The sequence below is a fragment of the Pipistrellus kuhlii genome, unplaced genomic scaffold (assembly GCF_014108245.1).
Source record: "Pipistrellus kuhlii isolate mPipKuh1 unplaced genomic scaffold, mPipKuh1.p scaffold_m20_p_7, whole genome shotgun sequence".
Lineage (NCBI taxonomy): Eukaryota > Metazoa > Chordata > Mammalia > Chiroptera > Vespertilionidae > Pipistrellus > Pipistrellus kuhlii.
In genome coordinates, this window is record NW_023425573.1 from 26,331,818 (window position 1) to 26,349,273 (window position 17,456).

The following is a 17,456-nucleotide window of genomic DNA, read 5'->3' on the forward strand; positions in this document are numbered from 1 at the left end:
TATGATTCCTTCAACACGGAAGTCAGGGACAGCGGCCTGCCTGTGGCTGATGTAGCCCTGGGGTCTCCTGGGGAGGAGGGACAGCCACATGGAGGGGCTCCTCCGTGTCTCCCCCCACCTTCCACCAGGTTGCTTCCGTGGTGGGCTCTCCTCTGTCCAGCCTCCCCCATTCTCCCAGGGGAATGCCTCTGATGACCAGACGTCATTCACATTAGAAGGTGCATATAGCCGAAAGGTCCCAGGTTTGATTCCGGTCAAGGGCATGTACATTGGTTGCGGGCACATCCCCAGTGGGGGGTGTGCAAGAGGTGGCTGGTCGATATTTCTCTCTCATAGATGTTTCTAACTCTCTCTCCCTCTCCCTTCCTCTCTGTAAAAAAATCAATAAAATATATTTTAAAAAAAGGTGCATATAAAACTCTTGATGCAGCCATTTTCAGAGACCAGAGTGCTAACCATTACACCATGGAACCACCACACTTGATGCAGCCATTTTCAAACCACTGCTCACGGCCCCAGGGATGTCAGAGTTTAAAACAATTTTTCCTGATAGTGCCCTACGGGATGCAGGTGAATGGTGGGCGGCCCTTCAAAAATCAGCTTCCTCCAGCTCTCCCAGGGAGCGGAGCGGGAGCACCGGGGCTGAGTGAGCAGCCCTGGGCAGGAAGAGTCTCAGTCCTGGTCACTAACTGTGCGCCTAGTTTGCAGCTCTGCTTTTAAGTAAACGACAAGAGCAAACATGTCTGCAGAATCTGACATAAGAGTAAGTAACGGGTCAGAGAAGGCAGAAGGTATGGTGTCAGAACTGCAACCAGCAACCAACACAAGCGGGTTCAAGTGCAGCTTCAAGGTGTAGGTGAATGCAAGGGGCAGAGGAGGGTGGGGGGTCAGGGCGGCCCAAGAGGAATGCGAGAGAATAGATAGGATGGGGTTTGGATTGAACCAGTGGAAAAAGCCAATCTCTTCTCCCCCCCCCCCCCCCGTACCCACTTTTTAAATTTCACAACAGACACACACTTGCACACTCACCATTTCTCTCACTCATTGTCTCACCAATAAGTCTTTCTCTTTGCTATTGACCACACCCCATACTCTTGTCTCCCTATTCCACAGACTTTTTCCCTTTATACCAAACTACATTTGTGCAACTAAAGGGAACACTTACATTTCTTAGCTACTCCTTACTGTTACTGCTCATTTGTAACTGATTATTTCTGCTTGGTGGCCCCAAACCAGGAGGCACCTCAGCGATACCTCAGCCTAATGTATGATGGGCAGTCTGCCTGGACCATCCAAGGAGAGGGCAGAGAAGCAAATGCCAGTTCAAAAGGGGGATGGGAGGCATGCTAGGGCTTCCTTTCAGAGCCTCCCCACCCGAGGTTCAAGCGACAGCGCAATCAAGTAGTGGGCTCAGGCTGAGTGAGAAGCCAAGCGCCAAAGGAAGTGATTTCACAGTCGCAGTTTGCTCCGCACCACAGGTGCCAGGAAACTCCCAACAATAACTGGCGGGTTTAAAGAATGCAATCTTGCGATGTAATGAAACCACTATGCTGAGAACACTCGGTGTTGGGATTGAGCTATCCTACAAGGTAACGAGCTGTTTTTTTGTTGCCTGTGAAATAAGGGAATTTTCCTGTATGTTCTGGGTGGGTGAACCCTGCCAGGACTTCTCAGGGTGAGCCTGCTGGGCAGCCTCACGGCACATGGGTTAAAACACCCCCCTACCTCCCACCCCGCCCCGCCCCAGGCACCCTCACCTCCTGCAGTTTAACCTCTTCCGGCTGGAGGATGTCCAGCACCCCGCTGCTCTGGATCTCCGGGAGGTCCTGCCATAGGTTGAACCTGGAGTGCGGGTTGCTGAGCAGGCAGATCTGGGGCAGAGCCCTCCGCTCAGGTGGGCTTGCCAGCTCCTCCGGCTCCTCCTCCTCCTCTTCCTCCTCAGGCGCCTCCTCGCTGGACGGGGAGCGGAGGTCATCGGCTTGTATTTCTGCATCCTGTTGCCTCCTGGTTTCAATTTCCTGGAGAGTTGATTTGTCTCGGTATTCCTGATATAGGAGCCCTGAAATCGATAGAATTGGAATGAAGAGCAGAAAACTATTTCAGATGAAGATCTTTCTGAGTCACTAAGGCAAGGCTTTGTCTTCTCCTCAGGGCCAGGGCCCCAGGAATACCCCAAGACAGACCCTGGGCCAACTACCGCCAGGCCTTCCCTCCCCGGGAAGGATCAGCCCTTGTGAGTTTGTTTCAAAGAAGGCTAAAGAAACCCCTGAACTGATTTAAAATCCAATCACACAAATATGTGCTTTCCCCACATATGATCCCTGCTGGGAACCCTGCTTGGCAAACAAGAATCCACAACATGATGTGTTAATAGCCAACGTGTGCAGAGAGGATGGAAATGCCCCAATTACGCTTCAATATCCCCACAGGATGCTTTCAAGACCTTAAACGCTTCCATATTAAAACTCGAGCTCGCTCATTTGTGAACTGGGAGCAGTTGTCAGTTCTCATTTTGAAGGAAAAAACATTTTACCATCCTTAGGATTCAAGGGGGAAACATCCCTTTTTTGCTCTTGCAATTTCAGGCTCACTTCCCTGACAAACTGCACTTGAAGTAGCTGCATTCTGAGTCTCCAAGGAGACTTGAGGATGCCTATGAATCAGCACAGAGGTGGCACCTCCTCCACAGGGAGAAACCCATTTCAGACATCCTGGCTTTGGGGCGGGGCTGTCTCCTCACACAGGGGCGGCAGGAAGCTTCTGCAGTAAAGGGGTCTTAGCTCAGGGAGAGGGGAAGCTGGGTGGGGCAGGTGCGCGGGAATGTGAGGCTGGAGGCAGGGCATCAGACTCCAAGGGCCTTGTCTGCCTGCCATACCACGGAGGTGGCAGTCTATCCGCTGGGAAAGAGAGAGGCCCCAGGAGACCTCGGGCAAGCAGCTCTGGTCTGTTTTAGGAGGCCCGAGGGGGAAGAGGCTGAGTTGGTTCTGCAGGAGCGATGATGGAGGCAGGCCTGAGCTGTCGTGGGTGAAGGATGGAGCCCACCTGTCGGGGCACAGTGATAAAGTGGAAGACGTGTTCTGGGCTGCTGGGTCACGAATGATGTCCAGGTTTTCAGACTGGGAACAAGATCGGTTGGGCCCCATTCAAAGAGATGAGGGACACAGGACAGTCTGGCCAGGGAAGGGGATGGTGGAGGGATCCAGCGGGCAGCTGAGGGGCACCTAGGTGGAGAGGTCCAGTGAGCAGCTGGACATACTGGTTTTGTAATATGTCTATTCACAAAACAAAGATGATTCTCCTAGGAAAGTTCTGATAGGATAAATGAACCACTTCTATAACACTGACTCTTATAATGCAGTACAAACATTGCCTATTATCCTTCTTTTTCATAAAAAATACTTTTATTGATTTCAGATAGAAACATCATTGATGAGAGAGAATCATTGGTTGGCTGCCTCATGCACACCCCACACTGGGAATTGAGCCCACAGCCTGGGCATGTGCCCTGACTGGGAATTGAACCCTGACATCCAGGATCACAGGTCAACATTCAACCACTGAGCCATGCCAGCCAAGCTAAATCCATTCTTTGGATTAACCTACTTGGCTTTCTATGTCGCATGACACTAAATGATAAAGCCTTTATTCAAAGTATAGAATTTGTTTTAAAAAATTAAGATCCTGTGATTGTACAAGGTTACATTCCAGCAGAATACAACATGGAGTTAATCTGACAAAAGAATGAAAAAGAAAACCTAGTCTACCCTGAATGCAATCTGGACTGAAGATCTATAAAGTCAGAGGTTTAATGTCACCACATAAACTGGTTCAGTCATGAGCACAACATCTCTATTGTTGTCAATAGTAAACCAATTATTCTGTGACTCTGATACTGAGTTTATGGAGGTTTAAAGAAACTAGGTTCCCACAGTTGACTTGGAGTCACTTTCCAATGCTTAGCACAGTGCCTACCCCACATAGTAGGTACATACTTATTTGTTGAATTGAACACCATTTAAAAATACAGTTCCAAGCTTTGCAAAAATGCCTAATTTGTCATCCTTTTGAAAGTTCAAAAATACATATCATATACGCTACAGTCATGGGTAAAAAAAATAAAAAAAAAAAAGAGTAAAACATCATGGGTTAAAAACTATCTCCAACCCAACTGGTGTGGCTCAGCAGTTGAGTGTCCATCTATGAACAAAGAGATCACAGTTTGAGTCCTGGTCAGGGCACATGCCTGGGTTGTGGGCTCGACCCCCAGCCGGGGGGTGTGCAGGAGAGATCAGATCAATGATTCTCACCACTGATGTCTCTATCTCCATCTCTTTTCCTCTCTGAAATGAATAAAAAATATATATCCAATATCATATGCTAAGAAGAAGAAAGAGGAGGAGGAGGAGGAGGAGGAGGAGGAGGAGGAGGAGGAGGAGAGCAGCAGCAGCAATATTAGCAGGGTGAGTAGTTGGATTGAAAACAATATTTCTGAAATCATATCGTGGCAGACACCATTGGCTGCCTCTCCCCAGTCTCCTCACAACCCTTCTTCCCAGCTGACGGGGAGGCGTTTGAGTGCTGACCCATTCTGTGCTCAGGAAAGAGAGTGGATGTTGACTGATCAAAACTTTCTGTGGTAGTTCCATCCCCTTGCCAGTGGAGGATTTAGACATAAGCAAATGACACAATCTGGTTGAGGAGAGTAAGGGGGACAGCTTCTTAAAGAGATGTCCCTCCCCAGCAGGCACTTGAAGACAGACTGCCCCTTTTTGCTTTTATACATGGCTGCTTGAGGATGTAATGTCTGGAGCTGTGACATGAATTAACTAACTGCCGAACATCCTACCCCTGGACTCATTAACTGAGATAGAATACTTACATTGTTTAAGATTATTTTATTTTGCTGGCTATCCTGCTACTTTCAATCAAAGATTTCCAATACAAGTGCTTTTAGAATATTCTTAAAATGTCATATTTTTGTAGTATTTAAATATGTATTTAAAAAATCAATTTTCCTAGAGTTACTGTGATTACACCGTGTCCCCATTTTTCATATCCTGTTTATTTCTTATTTTTAGCTTTAAAATTCAGATTACAATAGAGAGTACTATTATTGATTAAATTTCTGTGCTCAATGTACTGTTAATATATGATGTTTTCCTACTTTATATTTTGTACATTTAGCAAGCACAACTTCACATGGAAATTAATTTTACCTGTAAAACCCTGCATCTGACATTCTATCCATGCAGAATTAGAAGGCTCCACTCCCATCTCTCCTCATTAAAATGATTTATACCTAGCTGGCTCTGCTGCCCTGCACCTGAGGGCAGGTTCCCAGCTCTTCTTCAAAGTCATCAGTCATTCAAAACCTCACTTTCTGAACAGAATAACTTTGTTCCTTGAATCCTTCAAATGGAAACGTCTAAGGGACAGAGAGATTTTTATTTTTTTTACTGAGCATCTTCTATATGCCAACCATTTACTAGGTGTCATAAACAACAGTAATGCATGCACATACATGTACACACACACACACACACACACACACACACAATCTCAGAGTCACAGGGCCCACCATCTGTAATGATGGTTGCATACCATATCATGCATAATCTTGTCGTAATTCTGTCCTGGCCTCCGTGGAGCCACTGCAAAATCCAACAGTGTGGTCTGCAAAGTGCCCACATAGTCATTCCACCTTCCCCCTGCCCCTCAATTACACTGTGTGTTTAGGAATCTGTTGTCCTCTCCTGGTCCCTGGAAAAGAATTCACTTCATTCACAGGGCTATCAGCAGGTAGGCTGGTGTAAGCTCCGTAAGGGACAATGTGATGAGAAGGCAGCAACAACTCTGTGCTGTCACTCAACACATCTGTCGAGCACCTACTATGGACCTAGCCCAGGAGCCAGAAAAAGACAGTTAGCATGCCAGTCTCTGCTGCTTGGCACACGAGGAAACTGGGGGCAAAGAGGGGTAGGCGCCACCGCTCAAGGCCCCTGACTCCCAGCTTCAGGTCTATGCATTGGCTCAGCAGGTCCAGCTGTCTCCAGGAGAGGAGTCTCCACATGCCCGTGGCACAGACAGGAGCCTCCCAGCCCCACCCGAGGTGCTTCTTAGTCATGGCATCGAGCTTAGCCTTTTGAGAGGGTAGAAGTCTAGGCTTCCAGCCTCTGCCAGGGCAGGGGCGGCCCTCCCCATTAGGAAGGACAGTGTGGCAGGAGGGGGGAGAGAGGCGTTTTCAGGAGTCTGTTCTCAGATCATGCCCTCTCCATTCAGCCAGCAAACAAAGGGAAAAGCAAGCTGCCGCCGCCACCGCCACCACCATCCCACCGGGCCTGACACTCAGGGGGCCTGCTGGAAACAAAATTTCTGGAGTCAGCAGCTTCTCAGCGAGCAGTGCGCGCTCCACCCCCTCAGCTCTGCCAGGGCTCAGCGCCTCGCAGGGCTCAGTTTGGAAAAACCCCTGCCAGCGAAGAGTGGGCTGCCCCCAAAGTCTCCCAAACGCAGGGTCCTCTGGGGCCACGGATGCTCCACTTCCATCGGGACACCTCCTGCCTGCCTGAGCATTTGGGACAAAAGGCAACGATAATGTTTAGGGAGCAAATTTTCCAAACCTAGGATTTCAATTGAACAAATAGACTGCTGCTCTGACGACACTGAAAAACAAGGCTTACTAAGCAGCCGGTACCATTTTCTGAATAAGGGAACCCACATGGTGAGAGCTAGTTTGATATTATTAGCATTTGTTGACTTTGAAATGCAAGGGCTCACGTGCGTGGGACTCCTCAATCCACTTTCTGCATCCACAGGGCTCCAGCGGCAGCTGTGCTTTGCTGGACATAAACGGCCGCACCCCCGCCTCTCGGCCACAATCCCGGACAGGCCGTGGAACTACGCTTCCTTAACCCAGGGCCTGGGAGGGGGCTTCCCATTTTCTCTCTGCTTCACCTGTCCCTGTGCAAAGTCTGCCACTGCCTCCTCTTCCTGGATTGCAGCGGTGAGCCTGGCTCTCCCCAGAGCCCCTCTCCTCCCCCCCTCCTCCTGTTTTTTTGCAGATTCTCTCTCTTTCCAGGTCTTCCCCAGACCTCATCCTGGCTCCCTCCACCTCCTGGGGGGTCTTTCCCACAGAAGTGAAAAGGGCCTGGGCAGGTAGACCTCTCCAGAGAGAGCAGGACAGAAATGCATTTGCTAAAGCCCAGTTATGCAGCATCATTAAAATGGGGCAGTTCTGCCTATAGAACAATTTAGAATCAAACACGTCCAAACGTTCGCTAGGCCCAGCCGGCATGGCTCAGTGGTTGAGCATCCACCCAAGAACCAGGAGGTCATGGTTCAGTTTCTCGACAGGGGACATGCCTGGGTTATGAGCTCCATCCCTAGTGTGGGGCGAGCAGGGGGCAGCCAATCAATGAATCTCTCTCATCACTGATCTTTCTCTCTCCTCACTCTCTCTCTCTTCCCCTTCATTTCTGAAACCAATAAAAACATATTCAAAACCACCACAACAAAAACGTTCCCTAGCCTCCTCACAGAAACGCAAGGTTATCCCAGTAGCAGGGGGGCCCTCAGAGTCTACCAGGAGCCCCCATTTGCCCCGTGAAGCGGGCCACCGCTCAGAGCACCCACCTATTTGTTCGATGAGGTTCCTCCAGGAGTCAGCGGGAATGGGGTGGATCCTCTGCAGGGCCTCGGTGAGGGTGGTGGGGCTGTCGGCCAGAGCCGGGCACTCCTCGGGCGTGGCCCCATTTCCCGGGGTGGAGGATGACTCACTGCCAGAAAGAAGCAGGGGCAGGGCCAGTTATTTTTTTAAGCAACGACACACCTTGGCGAGCTGGCGAGGGACGCGGCCGGGGCCAGCGGACCCGCCCGGGACCGTCCAGGCGGGCCCCACAGGCCCTTTCTGTCACAGCACCAGGGCGCGACGGAGTGATTAATCCCTACCCCGGCCCGTCCCAAGCCTCCATGGGTTCGGAGCCCGCGGGCAGGCATCGGAAACTTGGCGCTCCCGCTCCCTCCACGGCGGCGCCGCCCGGACGCCCCACCGGGTCCCGCGGCCGAGAGCCCAGCCGCGCCGCGCACCCCGCACCCCGCGCCGCCCGCTGTCACCGGCCCCCAGTCGCTTTCAGGCGTGGGTCCTCCCGTCCCAGGGCCCCTCGACGTGGAGAAGGGGACGCCTAGCCCGATAGGGCGCGGGGGGCGGCCCGGGGCAGGGACCAGGGGCGCCAGCGGCCGGGCTACTCATCTCATCACTAACCCCAGGCGGATGCGGGTGCGGGTGCGGGTGCGGGTGCGAGTGCGGGCAGGTCAAGGGCCGAGGGTGCAGTGGGGGCCGACGGGGCCCACGGGGCCCACGGGGCCAAGGCCACGGGAGGCAGGAGGAGGGCGCGAGCTGGGGCCAGAGGATCGCGGGGGCGCCGCGCGGGCCCGGGCGCGGGCCAGTCCTCACCTGCCGGGCAGGTGTCCCGCCGCCGAGTCGCGCGTGTCGCTCTCCGAGGCGGAGCTGTCGTGGTCCACGGCGCAGGCGGCGCTGAAAGCCGCGGCCAGCAGCTCCATGGGGCCAGCGGCCGGCCGGCGCGGGGCCGGTGGAGAGGCGCGCGGGGGCCCGCAGCCCGGCCGGGGGCCAGGGGCGAGGAGCGGGCTCGGGGTCCGGGGCGCACGGCGCGCTGCTCGAGCCGGAGCTGCAGCCGCCGCCGCCGCCGAGCGCTCCCGCGGGCGGGCGGGCGGGCGGACGCGCGCCCGGAGGATCCCGGAGTTGCCGTGGCAACCGGGGAGGCGGGAGGGGCGCGCTCGGCGGGGGCGAGTCCCGGCGGCGCGGCGCGGCGCGGGGAGCGGGGCTGGGCGCGACCCTGGCGGCGGACCGGACCTCCCGCAGGGCTCGCGCCTCGCGCTCCCGCCGCCGCCACCGCACGGGGCTCGGGGTGCGGAGGAGGGCGGGATGCGTGGGGGCCGGCGGACTGCGCCCCCCGCCTACCGCCACTCCTCCTGGCCGCCTGGCGGGGCCCACCGGCTCGGGAGGAGCTCTTGGAAGGTCCGGGCGAGGTGACCCTCTGCCCTTCGCGCCCGGCGACGCCGCGCATCCTCTGCGGTGTCCCGCGGGGACCGGCCGCGGAACCCTGCCTCTGTCCATCCAGAAATGCCTCTGTCTGGGGGAGTCCGAGGCCGGGACTGGGGTCTTGGGGAGCCCCTGCGCTGTGGCTGCGGAGAGGGGGCTGGCCGCCCCAGCGACCCGCTGGCCCTGCCCTGGCGGCCCGGCCCAGGATGCGGATGGTGGGACTGGAGGTGGAGAGACAAAGTGCTCCAAACCTGCACCCGGCGTCCCTGCTCCATCACGCTGACTCTAGGAATCTGCATCCGAGTGCTAACTAGTTGAATCCGCTTCTGGATACAGAAAGCAAATAAAAACGGGAGCCCAGTAGAGTGTGAGTGATCGTGTGGCCCGCGGGGATCTATCGGGGTTTCATCCAGCTGGCACACTGCCCGGCGTCCTCTCCGAGGCTGCGGGCCCGGGCCAGGGCGAGAGGGTACCTGCGGACAGAGGTGGGGAGTGCAGGGCGCAGGGGGGCGCTAAGTGTGTTTGAAGGAACAAATTCCTTGTTTGGGGATGTACATGCTGGTGGGAGGGTGCTAGTTAGCTCTATTAGGTCCTTTAGCCAGTCGTACGGTGTCTCCCAAACTTTTGACATATGTGTACCCTTTCTATAATTTTCGTAACGCTGAGTACCCCTCGTACTCATGAGAACGTAGAATCAGGCGCAGCTAAACACGGTGCAGTGCATATCCCCACCAAACTCCGGTGCAACGCGTACCCCCACCAAACTCTTCCCGTACCCCCAGGGGGAACGCGTACCACACTTTGGGAAACACTGCTCTAGAACATGGCAGTTGTGTAAAAGTTAGTTTCCTCTAGGGTCCAGAATGGCCAGTTCCCATCTCCTCGTGCCCTTCAGGCCTCAGAATATCTCCGTGACGGCCATCTGGTCCCCTCTGTTCCCAAGCCGAGCTCCTCTCTTGCTCGGCTCTTTCCACATGTCTCCAGACAGACAGCCTCCTGTTGAGTTCTACATTTCTATCTGCTCTCTGGCCATCTCTTTCCGATGTGCCTAAACACTCCACCAGAACACTCACATCTCCCCCTGCCACCAGCAGGAGGCCAGCAGACGGTGAGAGCTGGCCTCCACTTCTCCTGCTCCTCCCGCCACCTCCATGTCAGTCAGTGCCGCACTGAGCACCCTGCGCCCCCAGTCCTTCAAAGCACCACCCCAATCCTTGGGCCTGTCCACACCCAGCTCATCCTCTCTCTGTCGCCTTTCTAAAATACAGGGCTACTTTGGTCCCTCTGCTTAACAACCTGCCTTGGGGTACCATCACCTGGGGGGGTGGCGGGGGGAGGGGGGGCGCAGTTCCTTGCCAGCTTCCTAGAGCCATTGTCCTTGCTGACTCCTCGGAGGCTTTGGTTTCATACACTTCCCCAGGCTCAGGGCTCTCTGCTCCAGGGGTCAAGTAATTACTCTGGTGGGTGGAGGCACGCTGGGCCGCCCCTCCCCTAAGCCATCTCCTTTGTGTAACCAGCAGCATTGGCGACACTGTAATTCTCTGTGACGAGGGCTATCTTTCCATGAAGCCACGGGCTCCTCCGGGCTGGGCACTACCATGTCCTACTCATTTTTCATCAGGGTCCGAGGAAGAGCATGTGTGGCAGTTACTAGAACCTCCTGCTTTGCAGGGTTTCACCACTTCTCAATCTCGGAGCAGCATTCAGTGAAGCTGTTACTTTTACACTTTGCTGCACCAAGGGAAAAAGATTTTTTTAAAAAAATTTTTAAATCAGAAAATATTCAAGTGAAATTACATACAGGGTGGGCAAAAGTAGGCTTATAGTTGTTTGTACAATAATTAATAAACAATAATACAAGAATAAACTGTGTTTCATATACAACCGTTAGCCAGCTGTGAGGGTGAAGGTGAGCATAATAAAACCTTCCAGTTGAAAAATAAGCTAAAAATATCTTTCTAATTATAAAATCAGTTTAGAAAGTCACTGAGTTCTGAAGGCATATAACCTTAAGCTGAATTCCCCATGTTCTATTTTCTATCATAGTTTAGTGCTTATTTGGCAGGAAATTATAACATCTCCATTTAACTGACATTTTATTCACAATATACTTTAGTCACAAAATGTAGATAGATTTTTCAAATATGCCTGATTAGCACATGGTCGGTGCTCTGTAAGTACTAGTATTTGTTAAGGAAGTAATGGTATTTTGTTTTCTTTTTTAAAATATATTTTTATTGGTTTCAGAGAGGAATGGAGAGAGATAGAGACATCAATGATGAGAATCATTGATCGGCTGGCTCCTGCATGCCCCCTACTGGGGATCAAACCAGCAACCTGGGTTCATAGATCGATGCTCAACCACTGATCCATGCCAGCCAGGTAGTAATGGTATGTTTTAAAAAATATTTAAAAAAAGGATCAGTGGATGGGAGAGAAAAGGGGGCATATGTAAGACTTTCAACAATAAAGATTAAAAAAAAAAAAAAGGAAAGAAAAATCAATGGGCCAAAAGGGAGTCCCTTTTGACAAGCCACATCACCAAAACAAAACTTAATGACTTATCTAACGCAGTCTCAGACTTTGCCAGGCATGGAATTTTAAGCCAATCGGTATTGAATTTCCTGGTCCTCACTAGCGGGGTTCATCTGCTTGATAAGACCCCTGCCTTCCCTAAGGAAGGTGTCCTTGTCTGAAGTAATTCAACTCCACTAACTTCTTAGTCCCACCCTCTCTCTGCCGTTAAAGAACCTTCCATTTGGAGGGAATCAATGAAACACGCTTCCAATTGCTAGATGGGATGTCGCCTGACTCATGAATTACTTAGGAAAACCAATTAGATCTTCAAATTTAGTCAGCTGAGCTCCGTTTTTGAACATTAGTTGGTTTATATCGGGTCTAGTAATAATTAATGTCGTTTTCCAACATTCGTTTAAAATCTTGCTTGGCGTTGACTTGTATTGACATAACCTTCAAACACGTGGTATCTACAGAACGTGTGAAGTGCAATTAACAAGTTTTGCTTGAAAAAGTTTGTGTTTGGTTTGGTTTTTGTTGCAAAACTAGGGCTAAGAAGATGGCGGATGAAGAGCATATTCGGCACTGCATGCTTTACGAGTTCCAATTAGGAAGAAAAGCAAGTGAGGCTGCAAAAAACATCTGTTTTGGTCAAGATGCAGTTAGCACCAGAAAATGCCAGCGTTGGTTTGAGAAATTTCGTGAGGGAAATTTTTCGTTAGATGACAAGAGTGGTCGAGGCCGTGTGTCCAATTTTGATCAAGAAGCTCTTCAAGCTCTTTTGGTGCAAAATCCTCAAATTACCCAACAAGAGCTTGCGACAACTTTAAATTGTTCACAAAAACAATTTCCAATCAGTTGCGTGCACTTGGCAAAGTCCAAAAGTTTGGAAAATGGGTTCCTCATGAGTTGACCGACAACAACCATAATCAAAGAGTCACAATTTGCAGTTCACTCCTCTCTCGTCAAAACCGTTTGCCGTTTTTAGAGCAAATTGTTACCGGAGATGAACAATGGGTGCTGTATGTTAATTTGAAAAGGCGGCCTCAATGGTTGGACAAAAATGAGGCTCCGCAGCCCACGCCAAAACCTGACTTGCATGCGAAAAAAGTGATGTTGTGTGTTTGGTGGAATTTTAAAGGAATTCTTCATTATGAACTTTTTACCATCTAACCAAACCATTACAAGTATAGTGTATAGTGCCCAATTGGAAAGGTTAGCCCAAGCTTTAAGAGAAAAAGAACCCGCGCTGATTCATCGGAAGGGCGTAATTCTTCACCACGATAACGCACGACCGCATACTGCAAGAATCACTGCTGAAAAACTGCGCCAGTTGGAATGGGAAGTTCTCCCTCAACCTGCATATTCTCCTGATATTGCCCCTTCTGATTACCATTTGTTTCGTTCTTTGCAAAACTTTCTTCTTGGAAAAAAATTTAATAATGAAGAATGCCTCAAAAATGCATTGACCGAATTTTTTGCATCAAAATCACAAGAATTTTACAACAGAGGGATTAAAATGCTTCCTGAGCGTTGGGCACAAGTAGTAGAAAACAACGGCAACTATATTGTTGATTAAATTTTGTTGTATTGTTTAAATAAATTCGATTTTAAAAAAGTATTAGAAAACGACATTAATTATTACTAGACCTAATATATTTTATCTAAAGATTGTTTATTTTTTCCTTTGAATTACAAAGAGTAAATGTTGGGGGAAAGTAGATTCTTATTTATATAGCCATCTCAGCCTTCAGGAATCTGAATTTATAAAATGGTACCTTACTCTGAGGGAGAATTGCTAGAAGCAGAAGGAGGTTTAGAAATGATCTGTTCCAACACATTTAATTGACAGAAAAGAGGAACAGAGCCAGAGGGTTAAAATGACAAGGTCACACAGCTGGCTAATGGCAGATTTTGGAAGAATTTGCTACTAAGTCAAGACTGTGTTGTGTGGGATAAGGAACTGCACATTTCTATTTAATTATTCTAAATATTTTTGGGGTTACACGATCTGACAACAGACAATCAAAAGTTAAAATAGATTTGTAGTCTTCAATCTAGTAGGAAAAAGGACATAGAATTGTTTTTTTGTAGTGAGGAGATAATCCTCAAATATATATTGGAAACATCTAGAAACAGGTGCCTGGTAACTTTTAATTAGCTGCATCTTTCACATCCATAAACAATTTATTTTTATCACTCTCAAAAGACTTTATTCAGTTGCTTTGAAAATCAACAAATTTAAACCACGTAGGTAGCCCCAGCAATAAACCCATGAAAAGCTAGAAGAGATAGTGCCAAGAAACCTGAAAACCCATATTTGATGGATACAAAGATTTCTCCCATAAGGAGAGGGGTCCCAAGTAGACTTGTCCTGTTGCATGGTACTTTTCTGGAGAGGGGGAGGTGGATGTCTTTCCTTAGTTTTGATGGTAAGGATAATTTGTAAATGTGGGATTGTAACATGCTGGAAATAAAGTAAGCACTTATTTACATGTGGAAATAAGTCAAGCACAATCAGTTTAACCCTGCATTATTTGTGCCCAAAGAGAGGCCTGGGTTTTCCCTGGTTTCCTGGGAGGTGATCGCTAAGCCCTCAGAATGTTACATCTGTTAAGAGTATCTTTGCTGCCAAAACCGGTTTGGCTCAATGGATAGAGAGTCGGCCTGCGGACTGAAAGGTCCCAGGTTCGATTCCGGTCAAGGGCATGTACATGGTTGCAGGCACATCCCCAGTAGGGGGTGTGCAAGAGGCAGCTGATTGATGATTCTCTCTCATCGATGTTTCTAACTCTCTATCCCTCTCTCTTCCTCTCTGTAAAAAATCAATAAAATATATTTAAAAAAAAGAAAGAGTATCTTTGCTTATCTGGGATTCTGAAGCGATACTGGAAAAGGTAGGGATTTGGGGCCATATGGTAATAGTTTAATCTCCAGAGGAGCTAAAGACTGAGGTTAGCCACCTGGGTGGCCACCCAGTTCTAGCTGACCAGGCTCCAATAAAAACTCTGGACATGAAGGCTCAAGCGCGTTTCCCTAGTTGGCAATATCGTCACAGATTGTTGCAGGAGAATGTTAGCGCTGGCCACAGTACCACAGGGACAAGGTAACTGGAAGCTCTGAGTAGACCTCTATGCATCTCTGCCTTTGGCTGATATAAATTTGCAGCTTTTCAGCCTTGGCTGATGTGGCTCAGTTGATTGAAGGATTGTCCCGTACACTGAAAGGTCTCAGGTTTGATTCCTGTCAGGACACACACCTAGGTTTTGGGTTATCCCATCAGGGCACATGCTGGGACAAAGGGTAGCCATATCTTCAATTATGAGATGCAGACAATTGTATGGCCTTGATAGAAATGTATTCTCAGCCAAAACCGGTTTGGCTCAGTGGTAGAGCGTCGGTCTGCGCACTGAAAGGTCCCAGGTTCGATTCTGGTCAAGGGCATGTACATTGGTTGTGGGCATATCCCCAGTAGGGGGTGTGCAAGAGGCAGCTGGTCGATGTTTCTCTCTCATCCATGTTTCTAGCTCTCTATCCCTCTCCCTTCCTCTCTGTAAAAAAATCAATAAAATATATTAAAAAAGAAAGAAAAGAAAGGGCAATCATGGTTAAAAAAAAAAAAAAAAGAAAGAAAGAAAAGAAATGTATTTTCAAAACAGCTCCCCCCAAATAACGCATGGATAACAGGCTATAATGCTGGTGTGTTTATCTGAAACTGTGGGAAATGAGACAAGTGCCTTGGGCTATGGGTTTCTTTGGAATATCCCTTACTACGGAGTCTGAGACACCCAGGATTATGGCTTTTGACCAACAGAAGCATTCTGAAACAAGGGGACTTAAGGAAAAACACTATTGAGGATAAAATGTGGAGAAAATTAGATAAAGAGTTGTCTGGGCACACATACTTGACATTTTAGGTTGTGGCTATGGGAGTTCAGATACTCTTAGTTGAAATTCAAACTGTAAAGGAACCAATAGCTTTTCATAACCTCCTTCCACTTAGCTTACTTATTTTAAATCACCTTGTAAACTATAAAGTTAGATCTCATTTAGTCCTATGTATAGTGAGTCCTATAATGTAGCACACAAATAGAAAATGATATTATTATTAATTATTATTTAGGAAGCCTGCATTTAGCACTAAAATACATTCACTATTATAATAGAGAATGTCTTGTCTTAACCAATAGCAAAACATACAAATGTAGTAACTGCTTACAGTATGAAATGAGAAAGATGGTGTCCTTTCATAAACCAAGTTGACTTGAAGAAATAGCATGTAGTTAAAATTAATAACCAGCTATTATTCACACATTGTTCCTTGAAAATTGCAAATAACTGGATTCTAGAGAAGTATTTTTCATAATAAGAAGTAATATGACAACTTTTCATTCTCTATTGAACAAATCCCTTACCCACCCTTAATATCCAGTAGGAAGAATATTCTTCATTGAGTCACTAGAATGAAGTATTCAGGGACATAGGGTCCCGTAAAAACAGCAGTATGTCTTTGGTAGAGACCGATCACTTCATGAGGGCCATCTGAGACATGAGGGAGGTGTGTCCCCTGACCAGGGGCCCGTTCTGGGTCCTTGACTGCTCATCATGTTGACAAGACCTGTTTTCCCAGGAATTCAAAGCTTTTAACCACTATTGATACTTCTATTTTAAAGACTCTAACAAGGAAACTGGCGACCGCAGCGGAGAAATTAGCACCAAACAAATGAATATTATCCTAAAGAGAAAGCACATCATTTCAAAAACATACCAAGTGCACGGCCATCAAAGAGGTTTAAAAATGAACAAGCAAGGCTTGGAAACAGTCATTGGCCTCCGTGAATGGAAAGCACCTCTCTGGAGGGTAGTCTGGACCACCCATACCATAAATGTTCATACTTTTAGTGAAGAGATGCTACTTTTAGGAATATAAAATCCATGGGGAAAAATTAGCTACACTATTGTTTATTACAGCGTTATTTATAATAGTGACACATTAGGAGCAACCTGATGTCCAATAATAGAAGATTGATTATTTAAATTATGACAAATATCTAAAATGGAATATCACTTTAGTGACTTTTAACATATTTAATAATCTAGAAAGATGTCCATAATGTATTGAATAGACAAGCAGATTCCCAAATGAAATGGCAGTATGATCTTATTTCATTTATAAATGATCTAATTTTATTTATAAATAGACTTATCGAGATGGAAGTTTAAGCATACACTCATTTGAAAAAAGATTGGAAGAATGATCAGCAAAAACATTTCTCTGTACTTGAAGTTGGAATCTGAGAGTATTTTCTTCTTTTTACTCATCTGTGTTAAAAATATTTTCTACAATCAAAGTGTCACTTATGTAAGGGGGAAATTACTTCAAAAAACAACATCAGTTCCTTAATGTGCATAAATTTAGAGCTGAGTTGAAAGCATTCACGTAACAGGAGGGAGCCTAAGGAACTTGACGAATTGGGTTGAGCTGTTTTGTATTCTCTAGATTTACTTTGGGGAAAAACACCTCAATTCGTTACATAAATCTATCTTTTCAAAAGCTCTTCAGAGTCAATTCAATGGTCCTTAAAGAATCACAAATTCAAATTTTATAGTAGACTAGAGGCCTGATGCACAAAATTTGTGCACTTGGAGGGGGTTTCCTCAGCCTGCTTAGGGTCGCTCCTAAGCCAGCAGTCAGACATCCTTAGTGCTGCTGCAGAGACAGGAGAGGCTCCCAGCACTGCTGCTGCCCTTGCCAGCCAGCCAGCCAGCCAGCCATGAGCTTGGCTTAGCGCTTCTGGCTGAGTGGTGCTCTCCCAGTGAGAGCACACTGACCACCAGGGGGCAGTTCCTGCATTGAGCATCTGCCCCCTGGTGGTCAGTGAGC

The 17,456-nt window shown here is 48.3% G+C and overlaps 1 protein-coding gene across 4 annotated transcripts in view; it reads right to left on the reverse strand.

The window, feature by feature from the left end:
• Positions 1-17,456, reverse strand: part of NGEF (neuronal guanine nucleotide exchange factor) — a 91,350-nt gene that overhangs the window by 20,872 nt on the left and 53,022 nt on the right. For 3 of the 4 annotated variants that reach the window (XM_045575256.1, XM_045575257.1, XM_036420617.2), the window contains 2 exons: positions 7,630-7,772; positions 1,758-2,059 (listed from right to left, as the gene is read on the reverse strand). In XM_045575256.1, coding sequence (XP_045431212.1) covers positions 1,758-2,059; positions 7,630-7,772 — 445 coding nt within the window. Of the gene's footprint in view, positions 1-1,757; positions 2,060-7,629; positions 7,773-8,449; positions 8,721-17,456 lie in introns of those variants that run through there. The other variant, XM_036420620.2, reaches the window with a different exon arrangement.